Source organism: Periophthalmus magnuspinnatus, chromosome 16, assembly GCF_009829125.3.
Source record: "Periophthalmus magnuspinnatus isolate fPerMag1 chromosome 16, fPerMag1.2.pri, whole genome shotgun sequence".
NCBI classification, from domain to species: domain Eukaryota; kingdom Metazoa; phylum Chordata; class Actinopteri; order Gobiiformes; family Gobiidae; genus Periophthalmus; species Periophthalmus magnuspinnatus.
This window is the reverse complement of record NC_047141.1, coordinates 33,874,319-33,892,392: the sequence shown is the minus strand read 5'-3', so window position 1 is coordinate 33,892,392 and position 18,074 is coordinate 33,874,319. Positions and strand designations below refer to the sequence as shown.

Here is an 18,074-nt window from a genome sequence, read left to right as displayed (position 1 = left end):
AAACTAACGTTCCCAGAACATTTAGAGAACCGAACATGAGACATTCTCCAAAGGTTTACTCCCAAACCTTCAAAGAACATTAGCCTGTGGTTCTCATTAGAACTTTAGCTTGCGGTTCTCATTAAAACGTTAGCTTGCTGTTAGAAGGTTAGCCTGTGGTTCTCGTTGGAACGTCTGTTAGATTACTTTAGCCTGTGGGATGTTAGAAACAGTGTGTTTCATTAGAACGTTAGCATGTGGGTACATTAGCCTGTGGGTGTCATTAGAATGTTAGCCTGTTGTTAGAACGTTAGCCTGTTGTTAGAACGTTAGCCTGTTGTTAGAACGTTAGCCTGTGGTAAGGGTTTTTTTGTAAAAAAAAAAAAATCCAAAACAAAACTCAGAATTCTGAGTACTTGTAGTGAGGTAGTTCTGTTCAGAAAATCAAGGTTCATCTACTGCAGTATTTTGTAGTAATAATAACATTTGAAGAGTCTAATAAACTTCATAAACGCAACCTACACGTCCTACACAATCTACACGACCTACACAACCTACACGACCTACACAATCTACACGACCTACACAATCTACACGACCTACACAACGAGGCAAAGGTTTGGACACGGCCTCTCATTCTGTTTTCTTTTCTTTCACCACTTTCAACATTTTATAAACAGACAGAAGACATTGTCCCTCCAGCGTGTCCTGGAGGGACCAGACTCTGGGCTGGGACGCCTCAGGGTCCCACTGGAGGAGGACGTCTCTGGGGTCTTCATATATTTGTCTGTGGGGATATAAATGTAGAAGACAGTCTGTCCAAACCTTTGATTATATGAGAATATGTGAATTATTTTGCACAAAGTTTAGAGCAAATTGGAAACGTGGAATCATGGGCCAAAATAATGGGATAGACCAAAGTACTTGTACACATAGTACTTATACTTATGTGAAGTACTGGCAATATGCAGATTTGGTGTTGTTATGTGAGATAATGGAGGTTTTCACAATAAATTATGGGTTTATTATGATGAAATGAAACGGTCTGGCAGAAGCTGAGACGTATCTGAACTTTTCACAACCTTAAACTGACTCAGGAGACAAAAGTCAAGTTTCTCCAGAGGATTAAGTGAGATTATCCACTTACCTTTAGGTCTCAGATTAAGGAAGAGTTTAAACTTTCACACACCTCTTATCAAAACAAACTAAACAGGACTGAAGCGGGACTGAAACTGAGCTGAAACAGGACTAAAACAGGACTAAACCAGGACTGAAGCTGGACTGAAGCAGGACTAAAACAGGACTGAAGCAGGACTGAAACAGGACTAACTGAACCCAAGAGCAAATCTTTAAAGCCCTAAACCACAGATGGGAGGCTGCAGATTGTTTCTCAGTTGCCTGAAAAATGTAGGAGACAAGACAACCCTCAAAATATTCACACACAAAAAACCCACTTGGTTTTGTTCTTATTTTATTCATCTGACCTTAAGAGGACACACATTATGAATGTGACCTTAAGAGGACACACAGTATAAATGTGACCTTAAGAGGACACACAGTATAAATGTGACCTTAAGAGGACACACAGTATAAATGTGACCTTAAGAGTAGACACACAGTATAAATGTGACCTTAAGAGGACACACAGTATAAATGTGACCTTAAGAGTAGACACACAGTATAAATGTGACCTTAAGAGGACACACAGTATAAATGTGACCTTAAGAGTAGACACACAGTATAAATGTGACCTAAGAGGACACACAGTATAAATGTGACCTTAAGAGGACACACAGTATAAATGTGACCTTAAGAGGACACACAGTATAAATGTGAGCTTAAGAGGACACACAGTATAAATGTGACCTAAGAGGACACACAGTATAAATGTGACCTTAAGAGGACACACAGTATAAATGTGACCTAAGAGGACACACAGTATAAATGTGACCTTAAGAGGACACACAGTATAAATGTGACCTAAGAGGACACACAGTATAAATGTGACCTTAAGAGGACACACAGTATAAATGTGACCTAAGAGGACACACAGTATAAATGTGACCTTAAGAGGACACACAGTATAAATGTGATCTAAGAGGACACACAGTATAAATGTGACCTTAAGAGGACACACAGTATAAATGTGACCTTAAGAGGACACACAGTATAAATGTGACCTTAAGAGGACACACAGTATAAATGTGAGCTTAAGAGGACACACAGTATAAATGTGACCTAAGAGGACACACAGTATAAATGTGACCTTAAGAGGACACACAGTATAAATGTGACCTAAGAGGACACACAGTATAAATGTGACCTTAAGAGGACACACAGTATAAATGTGACCTAAGAGGACACACAGTATAAATGTGACCTTAAGAGGACACACAGTATAAATGTGACCTAAGAGGACACACAGTATAAATGTGACCTTAAGAGGACACACAGTATAAATGTGACCTAAGAGGACACACAGTATAAATGTGACCTTAAGAGGACACACAGTATAAATGTGATCTAAGAGGACACACAGTATAAATGTGACCTTAAGAGGACACACAGTATAAATGTGACCTTAAGAGGACACACAGTATAAATGTGAGCTTAAGAGGACACACAGTATAAATGTGACCTAAGAGGACACACAGTATAAATGTGACCTTAAGAGGACACACAGTATAAATGTGACCTAAGAGGACACACAGTATAAATGTGACCTAAGAGGACACACAGTATAAATGTGACCTAAGAGGACACACAGTATAAATGTGACCTAAGAGGACACACAGTATAAATGTGAGCTTAAGAGGACACACAGACTTCAACTTAAAGAGCAACATGAACCTCCTTTAAACCAGTCTCTTTAAACTTCAAACACGAACCACAACTGTGAATAAAACTCAGACCAACTCGATTTGAGCTACGGTGTAGTTCTGCTCTTTCACCACTGTCAGCGCTATAGACCCTTTTAGTGTCAGATGAGCAGACAGCACCACTGGAACCATCCTGCTGCAGTTTGAATGTTTCACTTTAAAAGTCCCTGTGAAACTTTTCTGGGGCCACCTGCTTGTCTCCATGGAGATGTGTAATGCTTTTATCGGAATGTTCCACAGTATAAATGGAAAATGGTCACATGTTTCTATAAGGCTCCACCTTCAAGGCACTCACCACACAAACACACACGCACACACACAGACACACAATACACACACATACGCACAGACACGATACACACATACGCACACACAATACACACAGACACACACACAGACACACACACACATATAGATCAGCATTAACATATTTTAATGTGTATTTTTGGACCTGTTTGTGTGACACATTTACAAGTTGATGATTTAATGGATATAATTTTGTTATTTAGTTTGTGGTTAATTTGAAAGAAAAACAATAAGTATCTTTCTCAATGGATTATTCTGCTTGACTTTTTAACTGCACAAAAAACAGCAAATATTTGAATATTCCCTTTAAAGGTCCTGTATCACACAAAAATGACTCCTGTAGCTTTAATTCATCTTCTAACCTCCTCAAAAACAGACCTGGAGCTGTGTTTTGTTTCATTCACATGTTTGAGTCACACTTTATTATTAGTCTGTCACATCTACAAAGATCAAAATGCTCTGTTCCACCTTGTGATGTCATCAAGTGGTAGTTTTCAAGTGAACAGCTCCTTTTACCTTTAGTTCAGTAGAGATAAGTGGCTATTTAAGGCCTGAAATGATCCAAATAATTCTAGAGTGTGTGTGTGGAGTTTAAAAACACAGTGGAGCACTTCCTGTATCACCACATGATGACATCACAAGGTGGAACAGAGTGTTTTCAGTTTGAGAGAAGAACTCAGCCTAAATCTGCAGGTTTGTGTGTTAAACATGTGAGAATGAAACAAAACACAACTCCAGGTCTGTGTGTGACGAGGAAACATTAGATCAGAAACAGAGTCATGGGCCTTTTTTAAAACCTTGGACAAAAAACAAAGAATTGAAAACAGAATCATGAGGTTATGTTTGAAATGTGCAGTAAACAGCTGTGGTCAGAGCTTTGACATTGAAGCCACGTTAATTATTATTTATCATTGGCACTTTTCACATTTTCATTGTGTAAGAAACAAAAGAATCAGTTTGAATGAGCCAAAAGTTTAACTGCTTAATGTTTCACTGCCTGTAGAGTCCTCAGTGTCACATGACGGTGTAGTGACGGTGATGGTGTAGTGAAGGTGTAGTGACGGTGTAGTGACGGTGATGGTGTAGTGACGGTGATGGTGTAGTGACGGTGTAGGTGTAGTTCACACAGAGCTGCTTTAAAGTCTCTGCGCTACAGGAGCCACAAGTCTGGACCAGCACCAAAGAACATCTCACATGAGGAGGACTAAACCAGGACTAAACCAGGACTAAACCAGGACTGAACCGGGTCTAAACCAGGACTGAACCAGGACTGAACCAGGACTGAACCAGGACTAAACCAGGACTAAACCAGGACTAAACCAGGACTAAACCGGGACTGAACCAGGACTGAACCAGGACTGAACCGGGAGTAAACCGGGACTAAACCAGGACTAAACCAGGACTAAACCAGGACTAAACCAGGATTAAACCAGGTCTAAACCAGGACTAAACCGGGTCTAAACCGGGACTAAACCTGGTGAATCAGTGTTTCAGTTTTGTTGTTTAAACCTGGAACATTCTTCCTATTTCAATTTTTCAATTTTATTTCCTGAAGATGTGACACAGGTCTCGACTTTGACGATGTTTAAATCCAGGTTCCAAATGGTTCTAACTGACAGTGTTGCTAATTCCCCGCTCTCTGCTAAACCAGCAGTGCGGAGGAGAAGGGGCGTTACCTTCAACAGCCTCGCTCCTGATTGGCTCTTTGGTTGCTATGACACTCACGGTCAGAAGTCCAAATACCTACACCTGCTCCAGCCCCGATGAGCTTCATGTGGAGCTGAAGCTGTGGTGACGTGACACTCGCTCAGTCACGTCTTTACAGACTGTGGACCACGTCACACAGAGGACACAGTCCTGCAGAAGGCAGACAGCAGGGGGCGTAAGCTTCCCCTAAACCATCACGTGACGCTGCTCAGGAAGGACACAGGAAGTGAAAGCAGGTAAACAAACTCTGGTCTGACAAAAAGAACAAAAAAAAAAGAATGAACCTGCACCAAAGATTACGCCATAGTTCTGAAATAAATACATCTGCGATCATTAAACACTCTATATTTACACATAAATACAACTAAATGAAATGACATTATAAAAATACAGTTTAAAGGGGAAGAGATGGTTCAGAGAGAAGTAGAGGGAGGGATCTATTGCACTTATCCCATTTTCAGAGCACAGCCGTGGGCTTTACAACAGGTACAGACCCCAGACCTCCACATTCTTAACATTTTAAACAGTTCAAAATACAATGTTTGGACAAAGAATAATCTGTTTTTGTTAAATGTAGCGATCGGCTCACAGTGGAAGGAAAACTAAACATCTGTGTGCTGGAATCAAAACTGTCCAGAGGTAAAGGCCTAATATGGAGCGTTTGTCATTGGTTGATTTCCATGGAGATGTCAGGAATGTTCCACAGTACGGCCTTAAATGTATCTACATCCATGGATACAAGGAGGAAGTCAGATCTGTGGAAGGGTGACGACGTTTACAGCACAAATACACATTTTTCAAGTGATTTCTTTTAGCAACACAAACACCTCGATCTCAGACAAACCCAACATAGTTCAGTTTAATGCCGTAGTGTGAAGCATTTCAGGCAACACGGCGACGAGCAAGCGGCAGCTGACCTCCACCAGAAAAGTTACATGGTGCTCCTTTAGTGCAAGATAATAAAATATATCTGTTCAAAGTCATTTCAAGTATTTTTATTTTTAACTTTTTTGCTGTAATGAAAAGATTGAACTTTTTAAATATTTGAAGGTGTTTTCCTTCCACCGCAGCTACAGTGAGGCACTTCCATTTTATACCGTTAGAATTTCACCTCCATAGAGAGAGACCCATATGCTGCTGATATATCGAGCCGATATTTGCACTTTTTAAGGTATGGGGTATCGGCCTTGCATCTCCAGCAGAGGCCAATATCGATTTGCCCGACCTGCTGCATAAAAAACACACATAAAGCTTTTAAGACTCGTGCAAACAGAAAACTGCACAAAACGTGACAACACAGGCCTCTCAGGGCTGTGGTGTGACGCCTGTGAGTCTGTGGCACATTTAACAGCAGCATTTGTGGGAAATATTCAAATTGGCCAAAAATATTGGCAATCGTTTTTTTCTGGATTCTAAACTGTCGGTATCGGCCATAAAAAAATCCCCATATCGATCGATCTCTCCTCCTCCATGTTCTACTGTCTCTTCACTCAGTGTGTCCCACAGTGTGACTGACTTTGGATATTCCAAAGATTCAGTTTTCTTCCCATCACTGTGTCCACGAGGCCTTCAGGGTCTGACCTCAAATCAGTTCAAAACAAGATGAAAAAGTTCCACACACACACACACCTGCACCCGCACACACACACCTGCACACACCCGCACCCGCACACAAACACACACACACCCGCACCCACATACACACACACCTGCACACCCACCCCCACCCACACACCTGCATACACACATCCACACACATGCACCAGAAACCCACACTCTCCACGGCAACTCTGACACATGTTATATTTGTGGAAAGATAGAACCACGGTTACAGAAATGTCCCACAGTGTCCTTCAAAAACGTCCAGTTGAGACGGCGACATATTGAGAAATGATTTTAAGATTTGGAAACAGAATATTTGAGTTTGTCTTCTACGTGAAAACTGTCCAAAAAGCTGCGAAAATTGAATAAAATTGCATTTTTATCTTAAAAACAAAAATGTATCAGATTTTTTTCCACTTTTTTTGCAGTTAATTTTGTAATTTTGAGAACAAGAAGTTATAGTTTTGAGGAAAAAAAATGTAAATGTGTTTATCGTCTAAAAGAAAAAGGTTAAAGAAACTGCAAAAAACAAAAAACTAATTAATTATAAATAATTGTGAATTTTAGAATCTACGTCAACCAAGACTTTTACAGGCACATTTTGTTTCAGATGTTTCAAATGGTAAAATATGATCTTAATAATAATGATCTTATAATAATAATAATAATAATAATAATAATAATAATAATAATAAAACAAAAAATAGATTTGACACTAAACATTTTCCCGTGTGGATGTTTAACATTATACAAGTAATGGACCTGACATGGAGCTGGAGATAACACCACCCTCAACACCACCCTCAACCCAAACCCGGCAGACTTTAACTGTAAATGTGGCTCAGTTGGTGGAGTGTTTGTCCACTGATCTGAAGGTTGCCGGTTTGAATCCCGCTCTCAACATAAACATTATTGATTCTGTGTCAGAATCACTGACCCACAGGCTGATGGTGCGAGTCCAGCTCCTACAGATAAAGACTGTTGTTGTGTCCTTGGGCAAGACACTTAACCCCCCTCAGCCCAGTGTGTGTGTGTGCACTGGTGTGTGAATGTGTGTGTGGTTCCTTGATGTTCCTAAATAAAAATGTGACCATATAAATAATTAAAGGCACAGTGTGTAACTTCCTGGAGGTGGCACATTATCTGCATGATTCCATAGAAAATTAAAACCATACTTTGGAACATTCTTCATACTGTGGAATACAGGACAACATTTCCATGGAAACAAGTATCATGAGGAGGAGGCAGGTTTGTGGAGAGGCGAGCCCGCTCACAGTAAGGACGCAGTTTTTCAGTGCAATAAAAACACAAAATTAAAAATGTTTTAGCCTTTTTTTGGCCAAAAAGTTACATACCATAACTTTAAAAATTGCGTAATTGAGCAACATTTAACTTCTTCTATCTTTCCACAAATAAAATAAAAAACACACATAATTTGAAGTTTTAAGCTTGGCATCGTGAATCATTAAGGAAATAAAACTCCTCCATTACGACCTCTTGGCATGTTTTACCATTTCTGCTGGTCCTCAAAATGGCAGCCCATGTCTCGAGAATGGTTAAGGTTAAACAGTGGTTGATTTCAGGAAAGTCAGTGTTCTGTCCATTATGAAAATCATCGCCTTTGGGCGGAGCCACTCGTCCTTAACTGTCCACCACCTGATGCGGCAACGTAACAGAGGAGCCGTTAATGAAGGAGCCCTGTTTGTCCCGCCCCTTTAAGAAGTACGTGAGCAGTTCGCCTTTGCCTTTAACAAAAATGGGCCCTCGACGGACGAACCGGAACCCGTACTCCTTCAGGATGTTGTAGCAGTCCTCCACCACCTGGGGGAGACACACTCGGTTTAGTGACATGTCAAAATGCACTGCACAATTGTTAATAAAAGGACAAACATTATGCATGACTTTTGTTTTTGGTCATTAAACTTGATTTTGAGCATCTTTGCTTTGGGTTTGTAAAATAATGACGACCTGCACATCTTGTTTCTGTGTTTCTACAATAGTGGAAACTGGGGTTAGATCACCATCTACTGGCCGAAGAGGGAATTACTATTGAATAAGCAAACCACAACTAGGTTTTAGCAACATTTCCTGATACACTAACTAGAAACAGACCGATATAATGAGCAGATATTAGATATTTGCAGTTTTTGGTGTATCTGGTTTCTAGCGTTTGGGTTGAGCTTCATTTGAACAGTTTAGTGCAAAGACGACACTGCACAAAAGGTGACGACACAGCTCTTATTCAATTTGTAGTAAAACAGGGTGGTAGATTACAAAATTACAAAAATAAATGAATTGAATTGAATAGATATGTTTACAATCAAGTGAAATTGTATATTTGGGGAAAAAAACAAAATCTGCCAAAAAATACCAGCAGACTTTATCATCCATGTTTTGTCTAGATTCTAAACAATCGATATCACATCTGCCATGAAAGAGCCAATATCGGTGTACGTCTAATGCCAACAGAAGCTTGCAGGAGTAATCCGTAGAATGAGTCTGGCAAAGACTTATGGACTTGAAAACAGAACAGGAGACCTCCCAGCTTTTACCTGTGACATAACAATCCCGGGAAATTATAAACTGCATGTATTTTAAGTGCTCAGAGGGAAACGACTTATTAAACAGGATTCAACAAAGAAGAATACAGCTCCAGGGAAAAAAGTCTATTTTGTAAATTCATAACTCTTTTGTTTCTAAATATTTTTTATTTCCTTCCCACATTAATCTGAGCAAATCCAGCCCCGAGGAACGAGCCTCAGTGTCCAGTGGAACTTTGAGTCACATGGGTCAAATTCGACATTTTAATCCCAGAGACGCCCCGAGAGTAAACGCCATTAAAGGAATAATAAGTGTTTGTCAAAGACAGGGGGCAGTATCTCCACAGACCTGACTAGTCCTGATTTCTTCCTGTGGGTCGATCTTAAAGAAAATGTGTTTGTGAATAAACCTCAGACGATAAACGAAACGTAACATCGAGAATCAAATAAGAGACATAAACCCGGAAATGCTTTAAATGTGACGCAAAGTGAGTTGGATTGAGATGTTCAGGGCGAAAACGAAAATGGTGAACACTTAAAAAACATTATTTTTACTTCCCCGAGTTTAAGTACTGATAGAATTTTAACTGTCAGAAGGTTCAGTTTATCTACTGCTAAAATGTAGTGAGTTTAACTTAGATTTATAGGAGATACTGAAGATTTAACAGAGTATAATGTGTGTCCTTTAACTCCACAAGGTTTATAGAAAAAAAACTAACTCTTAAAAGACATGAGAACCATAAAGAAGCAACTGCATGAGGAATGTCCGGGACAGTTGTTTCTCTTATGATTCAAACATCAGAGGGAGGTTTTGAGTCAGGATTTGAAGTTTGAGAGTGAGGTCAAAAGGAGGGTGTTCCAGGGTGGAAGAAGAGGAGGCGGAGGAGGAAGAGGAGGAAGAAGGAGGGGACAGGCGTGGCAATGAGGAAGAACTCAGAGAGAGATGGAGGTGCGAAGTTGTGGACGGTTTTGAATGTGAGAAGCAGAGTTTTGTGCTCGGCGTGATGGGGAGCCAGTGGAGCTGTGGTTGGAGCAGAAGGGTGTGGTTTGTGGAGGAAGTGTGTATATTTCCTGTGAACCTGTATATTTCCCATGACTCCAGTCGACTCCATACGACTGGCCACATTCACCGTGTTTCCCCAGATGTCGTAGTGAGGTTTACGAGCTCCGATCACTCCAGCGAGCACTCCGCCTTTATTTAAACCTGAGGTGAATATGAAGCATCTTTCAAAATACAAATAATAAAAATAAGCCATCATTTCTTGTCATAGAACCACAGAGAACAGTGCAAGTCTATGTTTGTGATACTGTGTTTGATGTTAAGTGTCTAGAAAATACTACTTAAGTACATTTTACAGTGGATACTTTTTACTTTTACTTCACTACATCTGAGAGCAGTAGGTGTAGTTTACATCGGTGCATTTGAGGAGTTATTTTTATCATGTTCGTGGAAACATCCTGGCTAAAGTTTTCAAGTTCAAGCTTCGGTTTGAGCATAAGAAAAATAAATTCACAGGTCCCTGGTTTATCTCAGGGTCACGTTCTAAAAATAACCCGTAATAAGCGAAATCTGTGAAGCATCAGCTTTATTTTTTACATTATTCTCTCTGTTTTTGCTGTAAAACCCCTCACCACACACTTTATACACTTTTCTCACACAGGCGTTAACATTTTCTCACATTTCTCTCTCGTTTAAACTCTCTCAAAGTTCAAACCTTCGTAGGCGTCTTTGTCGGTGCAGAACGTTTCATCGACATTGTGGGTTTTGTCGGGGAGAAAACAAATCGCAAACGTACAGCACTTCAGAGTCACACTGAGATCCAACGTTTATGTAAATTTGTCTGAACACATTCTGTACTGGACAGGAGACACGGCACGGAGGAGACTGATGGACAATGGTCTACAGTCCAACAGCCAATCAGGACGCACGACACAATGGTCTACAGTCCAACAGCCAATCAGGACGCACGACACAATGGTCTACAGTCCAACAGCCAATCAGGACGCACGACACAATGGTCTACAGTCCAACAGCCAATCAGGACGCACGACACAATGGTCTACAGTCCAACAGCCAATCAGGACGCACGACACAATGGTCTACAGTCCAACAGCCAATCAGGACGCAGAACATAATGCACGTTCATAAAAAAACACGCAAAATTGCACAAAAAAAATATCCATGAAACACTGACACCGCGAAAGGTAAACCACAATATAGCGAGGGACAACTGTACAAAATTCAGAAGAAAAGTTAAGACACTGATTTGTTTTTGTTTCTGTTGAACAAATTATGTCTAATTTTTTTAATCTACATCACTACATTTACACTTGAACAACACTGGTGTGAAATACTTTTACTTTTTACTCTTAAGTATTTAAGTACCTGTTTAAAATGTACTTTAAGTAAAAGTACAGATACAGACGTATGTGGAGTATACAACTGTGACAGAAATGGGCTGTGGGGTTAAGTGCGTTACCATGGAGACGATGACACAAAAATACAATTCTAAAGATGTAATGTAAATACTGTACCTATTCGTAGCATGAAGTTGTTGAAGGACTGGTAGTTAATGTTCATGAGCGTGACTTTCATGGCCAAAGCGAAGTCTGCGAGATCCGCCAAATGCTGCCAGCGCTCGCGGTCGGTCAGGTCCTCCTTCTGATCAGAACAGAACCGACAACAAACGCATCACAAAATCATCACAAACAAACACATCACAAAATCATCACAAACAAACTCAATCTTCATAAAGCTCCACTCGATGCATCAGGTGACTTCACTCTGACATTTTCAACTAATTTTATTTAATCTGGGCATTTCCTCATTTTCTGTCCTTTTAGAACTGGATTTTATATATATATATATATATATATATATATATATATATATATATATATATATATATATATATATTATAGACCTGGTTTAGACCTGGAATAGTCCTGGTTTAGTCCTGGTTTAGACCCGGTTTAGACCCGGTTTAGACCCGGTTTAGACCTGGTTTAGTCCTGGTGGCACTTTGAAAGCCAAATGTTTTCTTTGGCGTTACTTTGTGTGAAAAGTTTCAGAGTCTTTATGGTAAAGACAGAAAAGCCCCTGAGGCCCAGTGCAAACCTTGACACAGGAGAATCCGTTGGAGACGTCGGGCGTGACCCCGGACGCCGCCATGTACGTGCTGCCGATCGTCTTGATTTTGGTGATACACCGAAACTGAGGCTCATCCAAAAGCTGAAACAGAATCATAAATGAACTTCTGCTGTTCAAATGGGCTGGTGCCTGAAATGAGACTCTGAACATTCAAAGCTGAACTATGTGACGGTCCAGCAGAGGGCGCCTGGCAGCTCCACGGTTGGGCAGTTTTTAAAGAGGTGAGAAATTAGTGAGTGTGACGTCAACCACAGCGTTTTTTCAGACGCTCTTGTCCGGGTCTGATCACTGAACCTCCAGGATAATGACATAATATCTCTATGGAGACAGCTTGCCCTCCTCCAGAAAAGTTACGCAGTGCATCTTTAAACACAGATCTGTGTGTATAACATAAACATTTGTCTTACACTGTCAAAGTCCGAGATGATCTCGTTGAGGAAGCGCAGACACTCGATGCCTCCGTTGTTGATGCTTTCCTCGGTGTAAAAGTCAGAGAAGTTTGGGATGGACGCGAACATAACGCCAATCTCATCGTACGACTGACTGTACAGCTCCTGCGACGGGAGAAAACACTAAATAAACAATTCAATTCAATTCAATTCATTTATTTTTGTAACGCCCAAAATCACAACAACAGTTGTCTCGAAGGGCGTTCATGTTTTGGTTGATGGGGGAAACCGGAGTACCCGGAGGAAACCCATCCAGACACGGGGAGAAACATGAAAAACTCCACACAGAAAGGCCTGGTGACCCGGGGATCGAACCAACCTTCTTGCTGTGAGACATGAGTGATGGCACTCAGTCACCGTGCCGCCAAACACGGCCCTATAATAAATCACTACTGATCACACGACTCTATGGTTCATATCATAAATGAATATCTAATAACATGACATCGGTCAGAGGTTTAGACTCTTTCATTCAGTGCTTTTTTCTTTATTTTTTACTACTTTCTACATGTTACACACAGAAGACATCAGATATATGGAATTATATAGTGAAGAAAAATAATAAATATTTGTTGACAAAGCAAAGGATATTTGCATATTTAAAAAAATGTAGAGCAATTTAAAAAAAATTCTTTACTACTTAATTCCATTTATCTGATGTCTCCTGTGTGTTTATAAAATGGAGAAATTAGAAAAAATAAAGAAAAAAAAAGGTTGTGGTTGTGAATATCTGTAACATGTATTGAATAATTTCACATTTTCAGTTCTGTGCTTCAGTAGGAAACGTCAGGGATCAGCCATTTCCCAGATCGGGATTAATTTTTTTCATGTACAGACACAACAGGTGAAATAATAACTCCAAAAGTATAAAAAAATGAAATAAAACCTTAGTATGGAAGTATCATGATAATCACGAGATGATATGATTCTGGGATCAGACATCGGCTTCTAATTATTAATATTATGATTGAACAAATTAATTGATTGAAGATGATTTACGGCTCATATTCAGCTCAGAAAATCTCGTCATGTTTGAACTTTTATTTACACAAAGCTGTTCTGTCGTTACCTGAGAGATAAAAACATGTTACATAAAACATCTGGATCAGTTTGGTCTTATTTTATTATTAGTTTAAAGGAAATAAATGATGTTTCCAGTCTCTGAGTGTATGTATGTATATATATATATATATATATATATATATATATATATATATATATGTGTGTGTGTATGTGTGTGTGTGTGTGTGTGTGTGTGTGTGTGTAGTACGCCACCTGCTGCTCACTATTGACACTAACAAACTAAAGTATTTATTCCTGCTTTAGGAAAACGGTTAAAAAAAACAAAATACAACAAAATGTGTCATAACAACAGGCCTGTGTACTTTTAAAATGCTCATTAAAAACAGGCCCCTCGACAGATTTGGGGGCCCGGGGCAAGAAGCCTCACATGGGCCCTCAGTAGGACGATAGTTAAACTCTGGGCCCCTAAGACTCATGCAGATGACGTCCAAACTCCAGAAAGTTACATACTCTGTTTAAAAAAAAAACTCCATCTGAAGTAATAGTTTGAAATTTGGAAACCTCGTCCCTCTTCTTGGAGCCGAGGAAGTGTCGGGCCACGTGCTCCGGCAGCATGTTTGTGACCAGAGCCTCGTTCCAGCGTCTCATCTCGTAAACCTTCTCCTTCTGCTCGTGAACCTCGATCTTCCACAAAAACAGAGTCCGGGCCAGTTTCTCCACCTGCAGCAAAGACGGAGGAAGATGGAGATGTAATAAACACGGACACTTCAGACTTAAAGCACTGAGAGGATCTGAAGGTTCAGTTTCATAACATTAAACCATCTACGGAAAAGAAGGTCGACCATCGCTGTGTGAAGAACAGCACTGTGTAAATGTATTTATTAAAACAACACATATTTATAAAATGTATTTATAAGAGACCACGACGACAGACTGATTCAATCTACCTGCCATGATGCCTGCATTATCTGTCTCCCCGTGTGCTCTGCCCCTCCCCTACCTGCCTGAATCTGGAGCTGGGCGGAGTTCCTACTCCTCCTGCGCGCACCTGGAGCGCATCAGCACAGTTACCAGCACCTGCTGCCGAGTATATGAGGGCTCGGCAGAAGACGCTCGGTGCCAGACCGTCCGTGTGTCAACGTGATGCTCCAGCTCAGTTTTTGCATTTTGTTACCCGTCTGCTCGATACTCATTGGATTTTTGCACCTTCCAGATTCCTGCTCTCGCTCGTCCCTGCTCCTGATTCTGCGCTCCAGCTCCGGTACAGTCCAGACTACCCCTGATCGGTCTGCCCTGGTCCTGTTCCCGATCCTGCCCTCGTTCCAGTCCTGGCTTTCCCTGCTCCTGATCTACACTACGCCCGCCTGGTTTGCCGCTCCTTGTGTGTGTTTAATGAACTATTGACTATTGTTTCTGCATGAACTGTAAATAAACACCGTAAATCTGCCCCGAGTCTGCACTCCTTGGTCCGCACCTGCACCTGATGTTACAACAATACCACTTATTTGTTGAACTTTGATATATATATATATAAATAAAACTTATAATACAAGATCTCCTGAATGTCTCCGTCTAAAAACATGCCGCTCTACAACTGAAATGTGCTTTCTAAAAATGGAATAAACTGCAAAACTGGACAGAGCCACAGCAGCAGTTTAATAATGTGGAGACATTTATACTCACACCTGCTCCTGTTTTAAATGTAGTTGTAGTTGTAGTTGTAGTAAACTCACATGTCTGGAGAAGTAGTAGAAGCTGACCATCATAATAAAGATCATAACGGTCATGGTGAATTTGGAGGGAACCAAGTTTGGGCTGAAACAAAACAGGAAAGTTTATTCTTATTGGTATAAATCCTCTGACTCCATAAAGGCTGATCGTTGTAAATACTGTTTCTTGTATTTTTAACAGGAAGTGAGGCTTATGGCTCCACCCACTCGTCATTTTATTATAAAGTCACAGACTTAACTTAACTCAAAGCCACAGTATGAAACTTTTTTTAAACAGATAAACATGAGCCTTTACTCTGAGCAGGCTTGCATCTCCATAAACCTGACTCATACTTGGCCCAGAGCCTCTTTCAGCTCATTTCCACAGAAATGTTGTATAATCTTCCACCGTGTGGCATAAAACAAATCTGTCTTCATGGATAATTCGGGTTTTGACTTTGTTTCCATGGATTCATGCAGATGTCGTGTCACCCACAGAAAGTTACAGACTGTACCTTTAATAAAAATATATCAGACTTGGACAGACGTGACTTCCTCCGTCTGAAGTAACAACATGAACCTTCCTCTGTTCTACCTCCATGTTTTGTTTGTATCTCATTTACTTTTACTCTTTCATTAAGCCACGCCCCCGTGGTTACCTGTACTCCTGGAAGCGCTCTTTGTCGTAGCGGTCGAAGATGTCCCTCCAGCTGTAGATGTTGACGATGCCGGTTGCCGTGGTGATGAGGAGCATGAGCGTGAGTTTGACCATGTGACTGACCTGGACCAGCATCGTCGTGGCCATTAGGGCGAGAACCGCGATGTAGCTGTAGTACTTTGGGTTCTCGGGACAGCCCCCTCGTCCCGGTCCAGAGGAGGGAGACAGGGGGGGGGAGGGCGGGGCTGTGGGGGAGGAGGGGTCTGATGGACGAGGTAAACAGCTCAACTGGACACAAAGACACAAGACGTCAGATTTTAATCTTACTCAAACACTTTACATGACAATTTTCACTGTGAAAAACAGATTTTAGAGTAAACCTAAAGATCATCCTATTTGTGTGTGAGAGAGGGAGGGGGCGGGGCTGTGTGAGGAGGGGGCGGGGCTGTGTGAGGAGGGGGAGGGGCTGTGTGAGGAGGAGAGGGTGGGGCTGTGTGAGGAGGGGGAGGGGCTGTGTGAGGAGGAGAGGGTGGAGCTGTGTGCGGAGGGGGAGGGGCTGCGTGAGGAGGAGAGGGTGGGGCTGTGTGAGGAGTGGGAGGGGCTGCGTGATGAGGGGGAGGGGCTGTGTGAGGAGGAGAGGGTGGGGCTGTGTGAGGAGGAGAGGGTGGAGCTGTGTGCGGAGTGGGAGGGGCTGTGTGGGTGTATATGTGTGTGTACGTGTGTGTGCATGTGTGTGTGGTGTGATCCGAGTCTCAGGAGCTCACCATGTCCACGATGTCGGCCGTGGTGAGGACAAAGATGGCCGCCATGGCCCAGGTGTTTCTGGCCCAGCGCGTGTGATCGATCCACGTGGAGAAGGACACCAGCTTCTTTGGAAAAACCTGCAGAGAAATACAGTTTGACTGTTTAAATCGCAGTGCATTCTGGGAGAAATGAGTCACTCTGAAAATACTAAGGTTCAAACCCCGTTGACCCAGGAGTATCCTGAATGTTCCAAAGTGTGGCTTTAAGTTGGATTCATTCAAATGCTGGGCCACCTCCAGAAAGTTACATACTGTCACTTTAAATATTATAAAAATGAACTAAAACTTACTCCATCTGAGGCAATAATCTGAAATTCGTTCGTTTGTGCTCCCTGCATCTTTTATTTGTGCATCTAATTTACTTTTCTTATTTTAAACCTGTATTTTGTTCAGTTGCTTTGTGTTTTTTGTCACATTTCTGTTTTCAATCTGCCCCAAAGTTGCCAGATTCTCTTATTATTTGATAGTAAATACAACACAACTCTTTGCATTTTTAAAGTTATATTTGTGTTATTATTGTGTGATCACAGTTTAGTCCTGGTTTAGTCCTAATTTTGATGTTGTCTAAGTCCAAGTGTAACGTGTCCTTCCTTCTATTTGTCTAGTTGTCCCTAGTTCCTCTGACAGTCAACAGATGTTTAGATGATTTTAAACTGTGGCTGTCCCAGATTTGTCTCTGTTTGAATGAGGACAAAACAGAATGTGTGTTTGGAACATCCAACCTGCCCAGTATCTCAGCTCCTGGTCTTGTTGCTTTGGGCCCCCACTTCAACCACGTTGCCAAAAATTTGGGGGTGAAATTGGACAGTGGTCTAAAATTTGATAAAAAAATAGATTCTGTGGTCAGAGCGAGCTTCTTTCAGCTCCGCCCCCTGGCAAAGGTTAAACCTTCTTGAGCCATGGTGACCTGGAGAAAGCTCCATGCCTTTGTCAGTTCCCACATAGACTGTTGTAACACACTCTATGTGAGGATTCATCAAACTGGTCTTCACCGTTTGCAGCTCGTGCAAAACGCTGCAGCTCGTCTGTTCACTAACAGTCACATGACCACGTCCCCCCGTCCTGTCCTCGCACTGGCTCCCTGTCCAGTTCAGAATTCATTTTCAAATTCTGGTGTTTGTTTTTAATGCACTCAGTGGTCTTGCTCCTTCCTACTTGTGTGAGATTTTGACCCTTCACCAGCTGGAGGTCCCCCTGTCCCGGGGCAAACAGTGGGGCGATCGTTCTTTTGCAGTGGCCGGTGTATTGTGTTATTGTGTGTTACGCCC

At 41.4% G+C, this 18,074-nt stretch overlaps 1 protein-coding gene across 1 annotated transcript in view; it reads right to left on the bottom strand.

The window, feature by feature from the left end:
- Nucleotides 1-7,276: 7,276 nt before the first annotated feature.
- adcy3a (adenylate cyclase 3a) overlaps nucleotides 7,277-18,074 on the bottom strand; it is a 31,844-nt gene continuing 21,046 nt past the window's right edge. The window contains exons 14-22 of the mRNA XM_033980598.2: nucleotides 16,768-16,884; nucleotides 16,005-16,291; nucleotides 15,370-15,451; nucleotides 14,198-14,356; nucleotides 12,572-12,718; nucleotides 12,132-12,245; nucleotides 11,549-11,675; nucleotides 10,093-10,217; nucleotides 7,277-8,294 (exon numbers count right to left, since the gene is read on the bottom strand). Coding sequence (XP_033836489.1) covers nucleotides 8,115-8,294; nucleotides 10,093-10,217; nucleotides 11,549-11,675; nucleotides 12,132-12,245; nucleotides 12,572-12,718; nucleotides 14,198-14,356; nucleotides 15,370-15,451; nucleotides 16,005-16,291; nucleotides 16,768-16,884 — 1,338 coding nt within the window. The 3' untranslated portion in view covers nucleotides 7,277-8,114. The remainder of the gene's footprint in view (nucleotides 8,295-10,092; nucleotides 10,218-11,548; nucleotides 11,676-12,131; nucleotides 12,246-12,571; nucleotides 12,719-14,197; nucleotides 14,357-15,369; nucleotides 15,452-16,004; nucleotides 16,292-16,767; nucleotides 16,885-18,074) is intronic.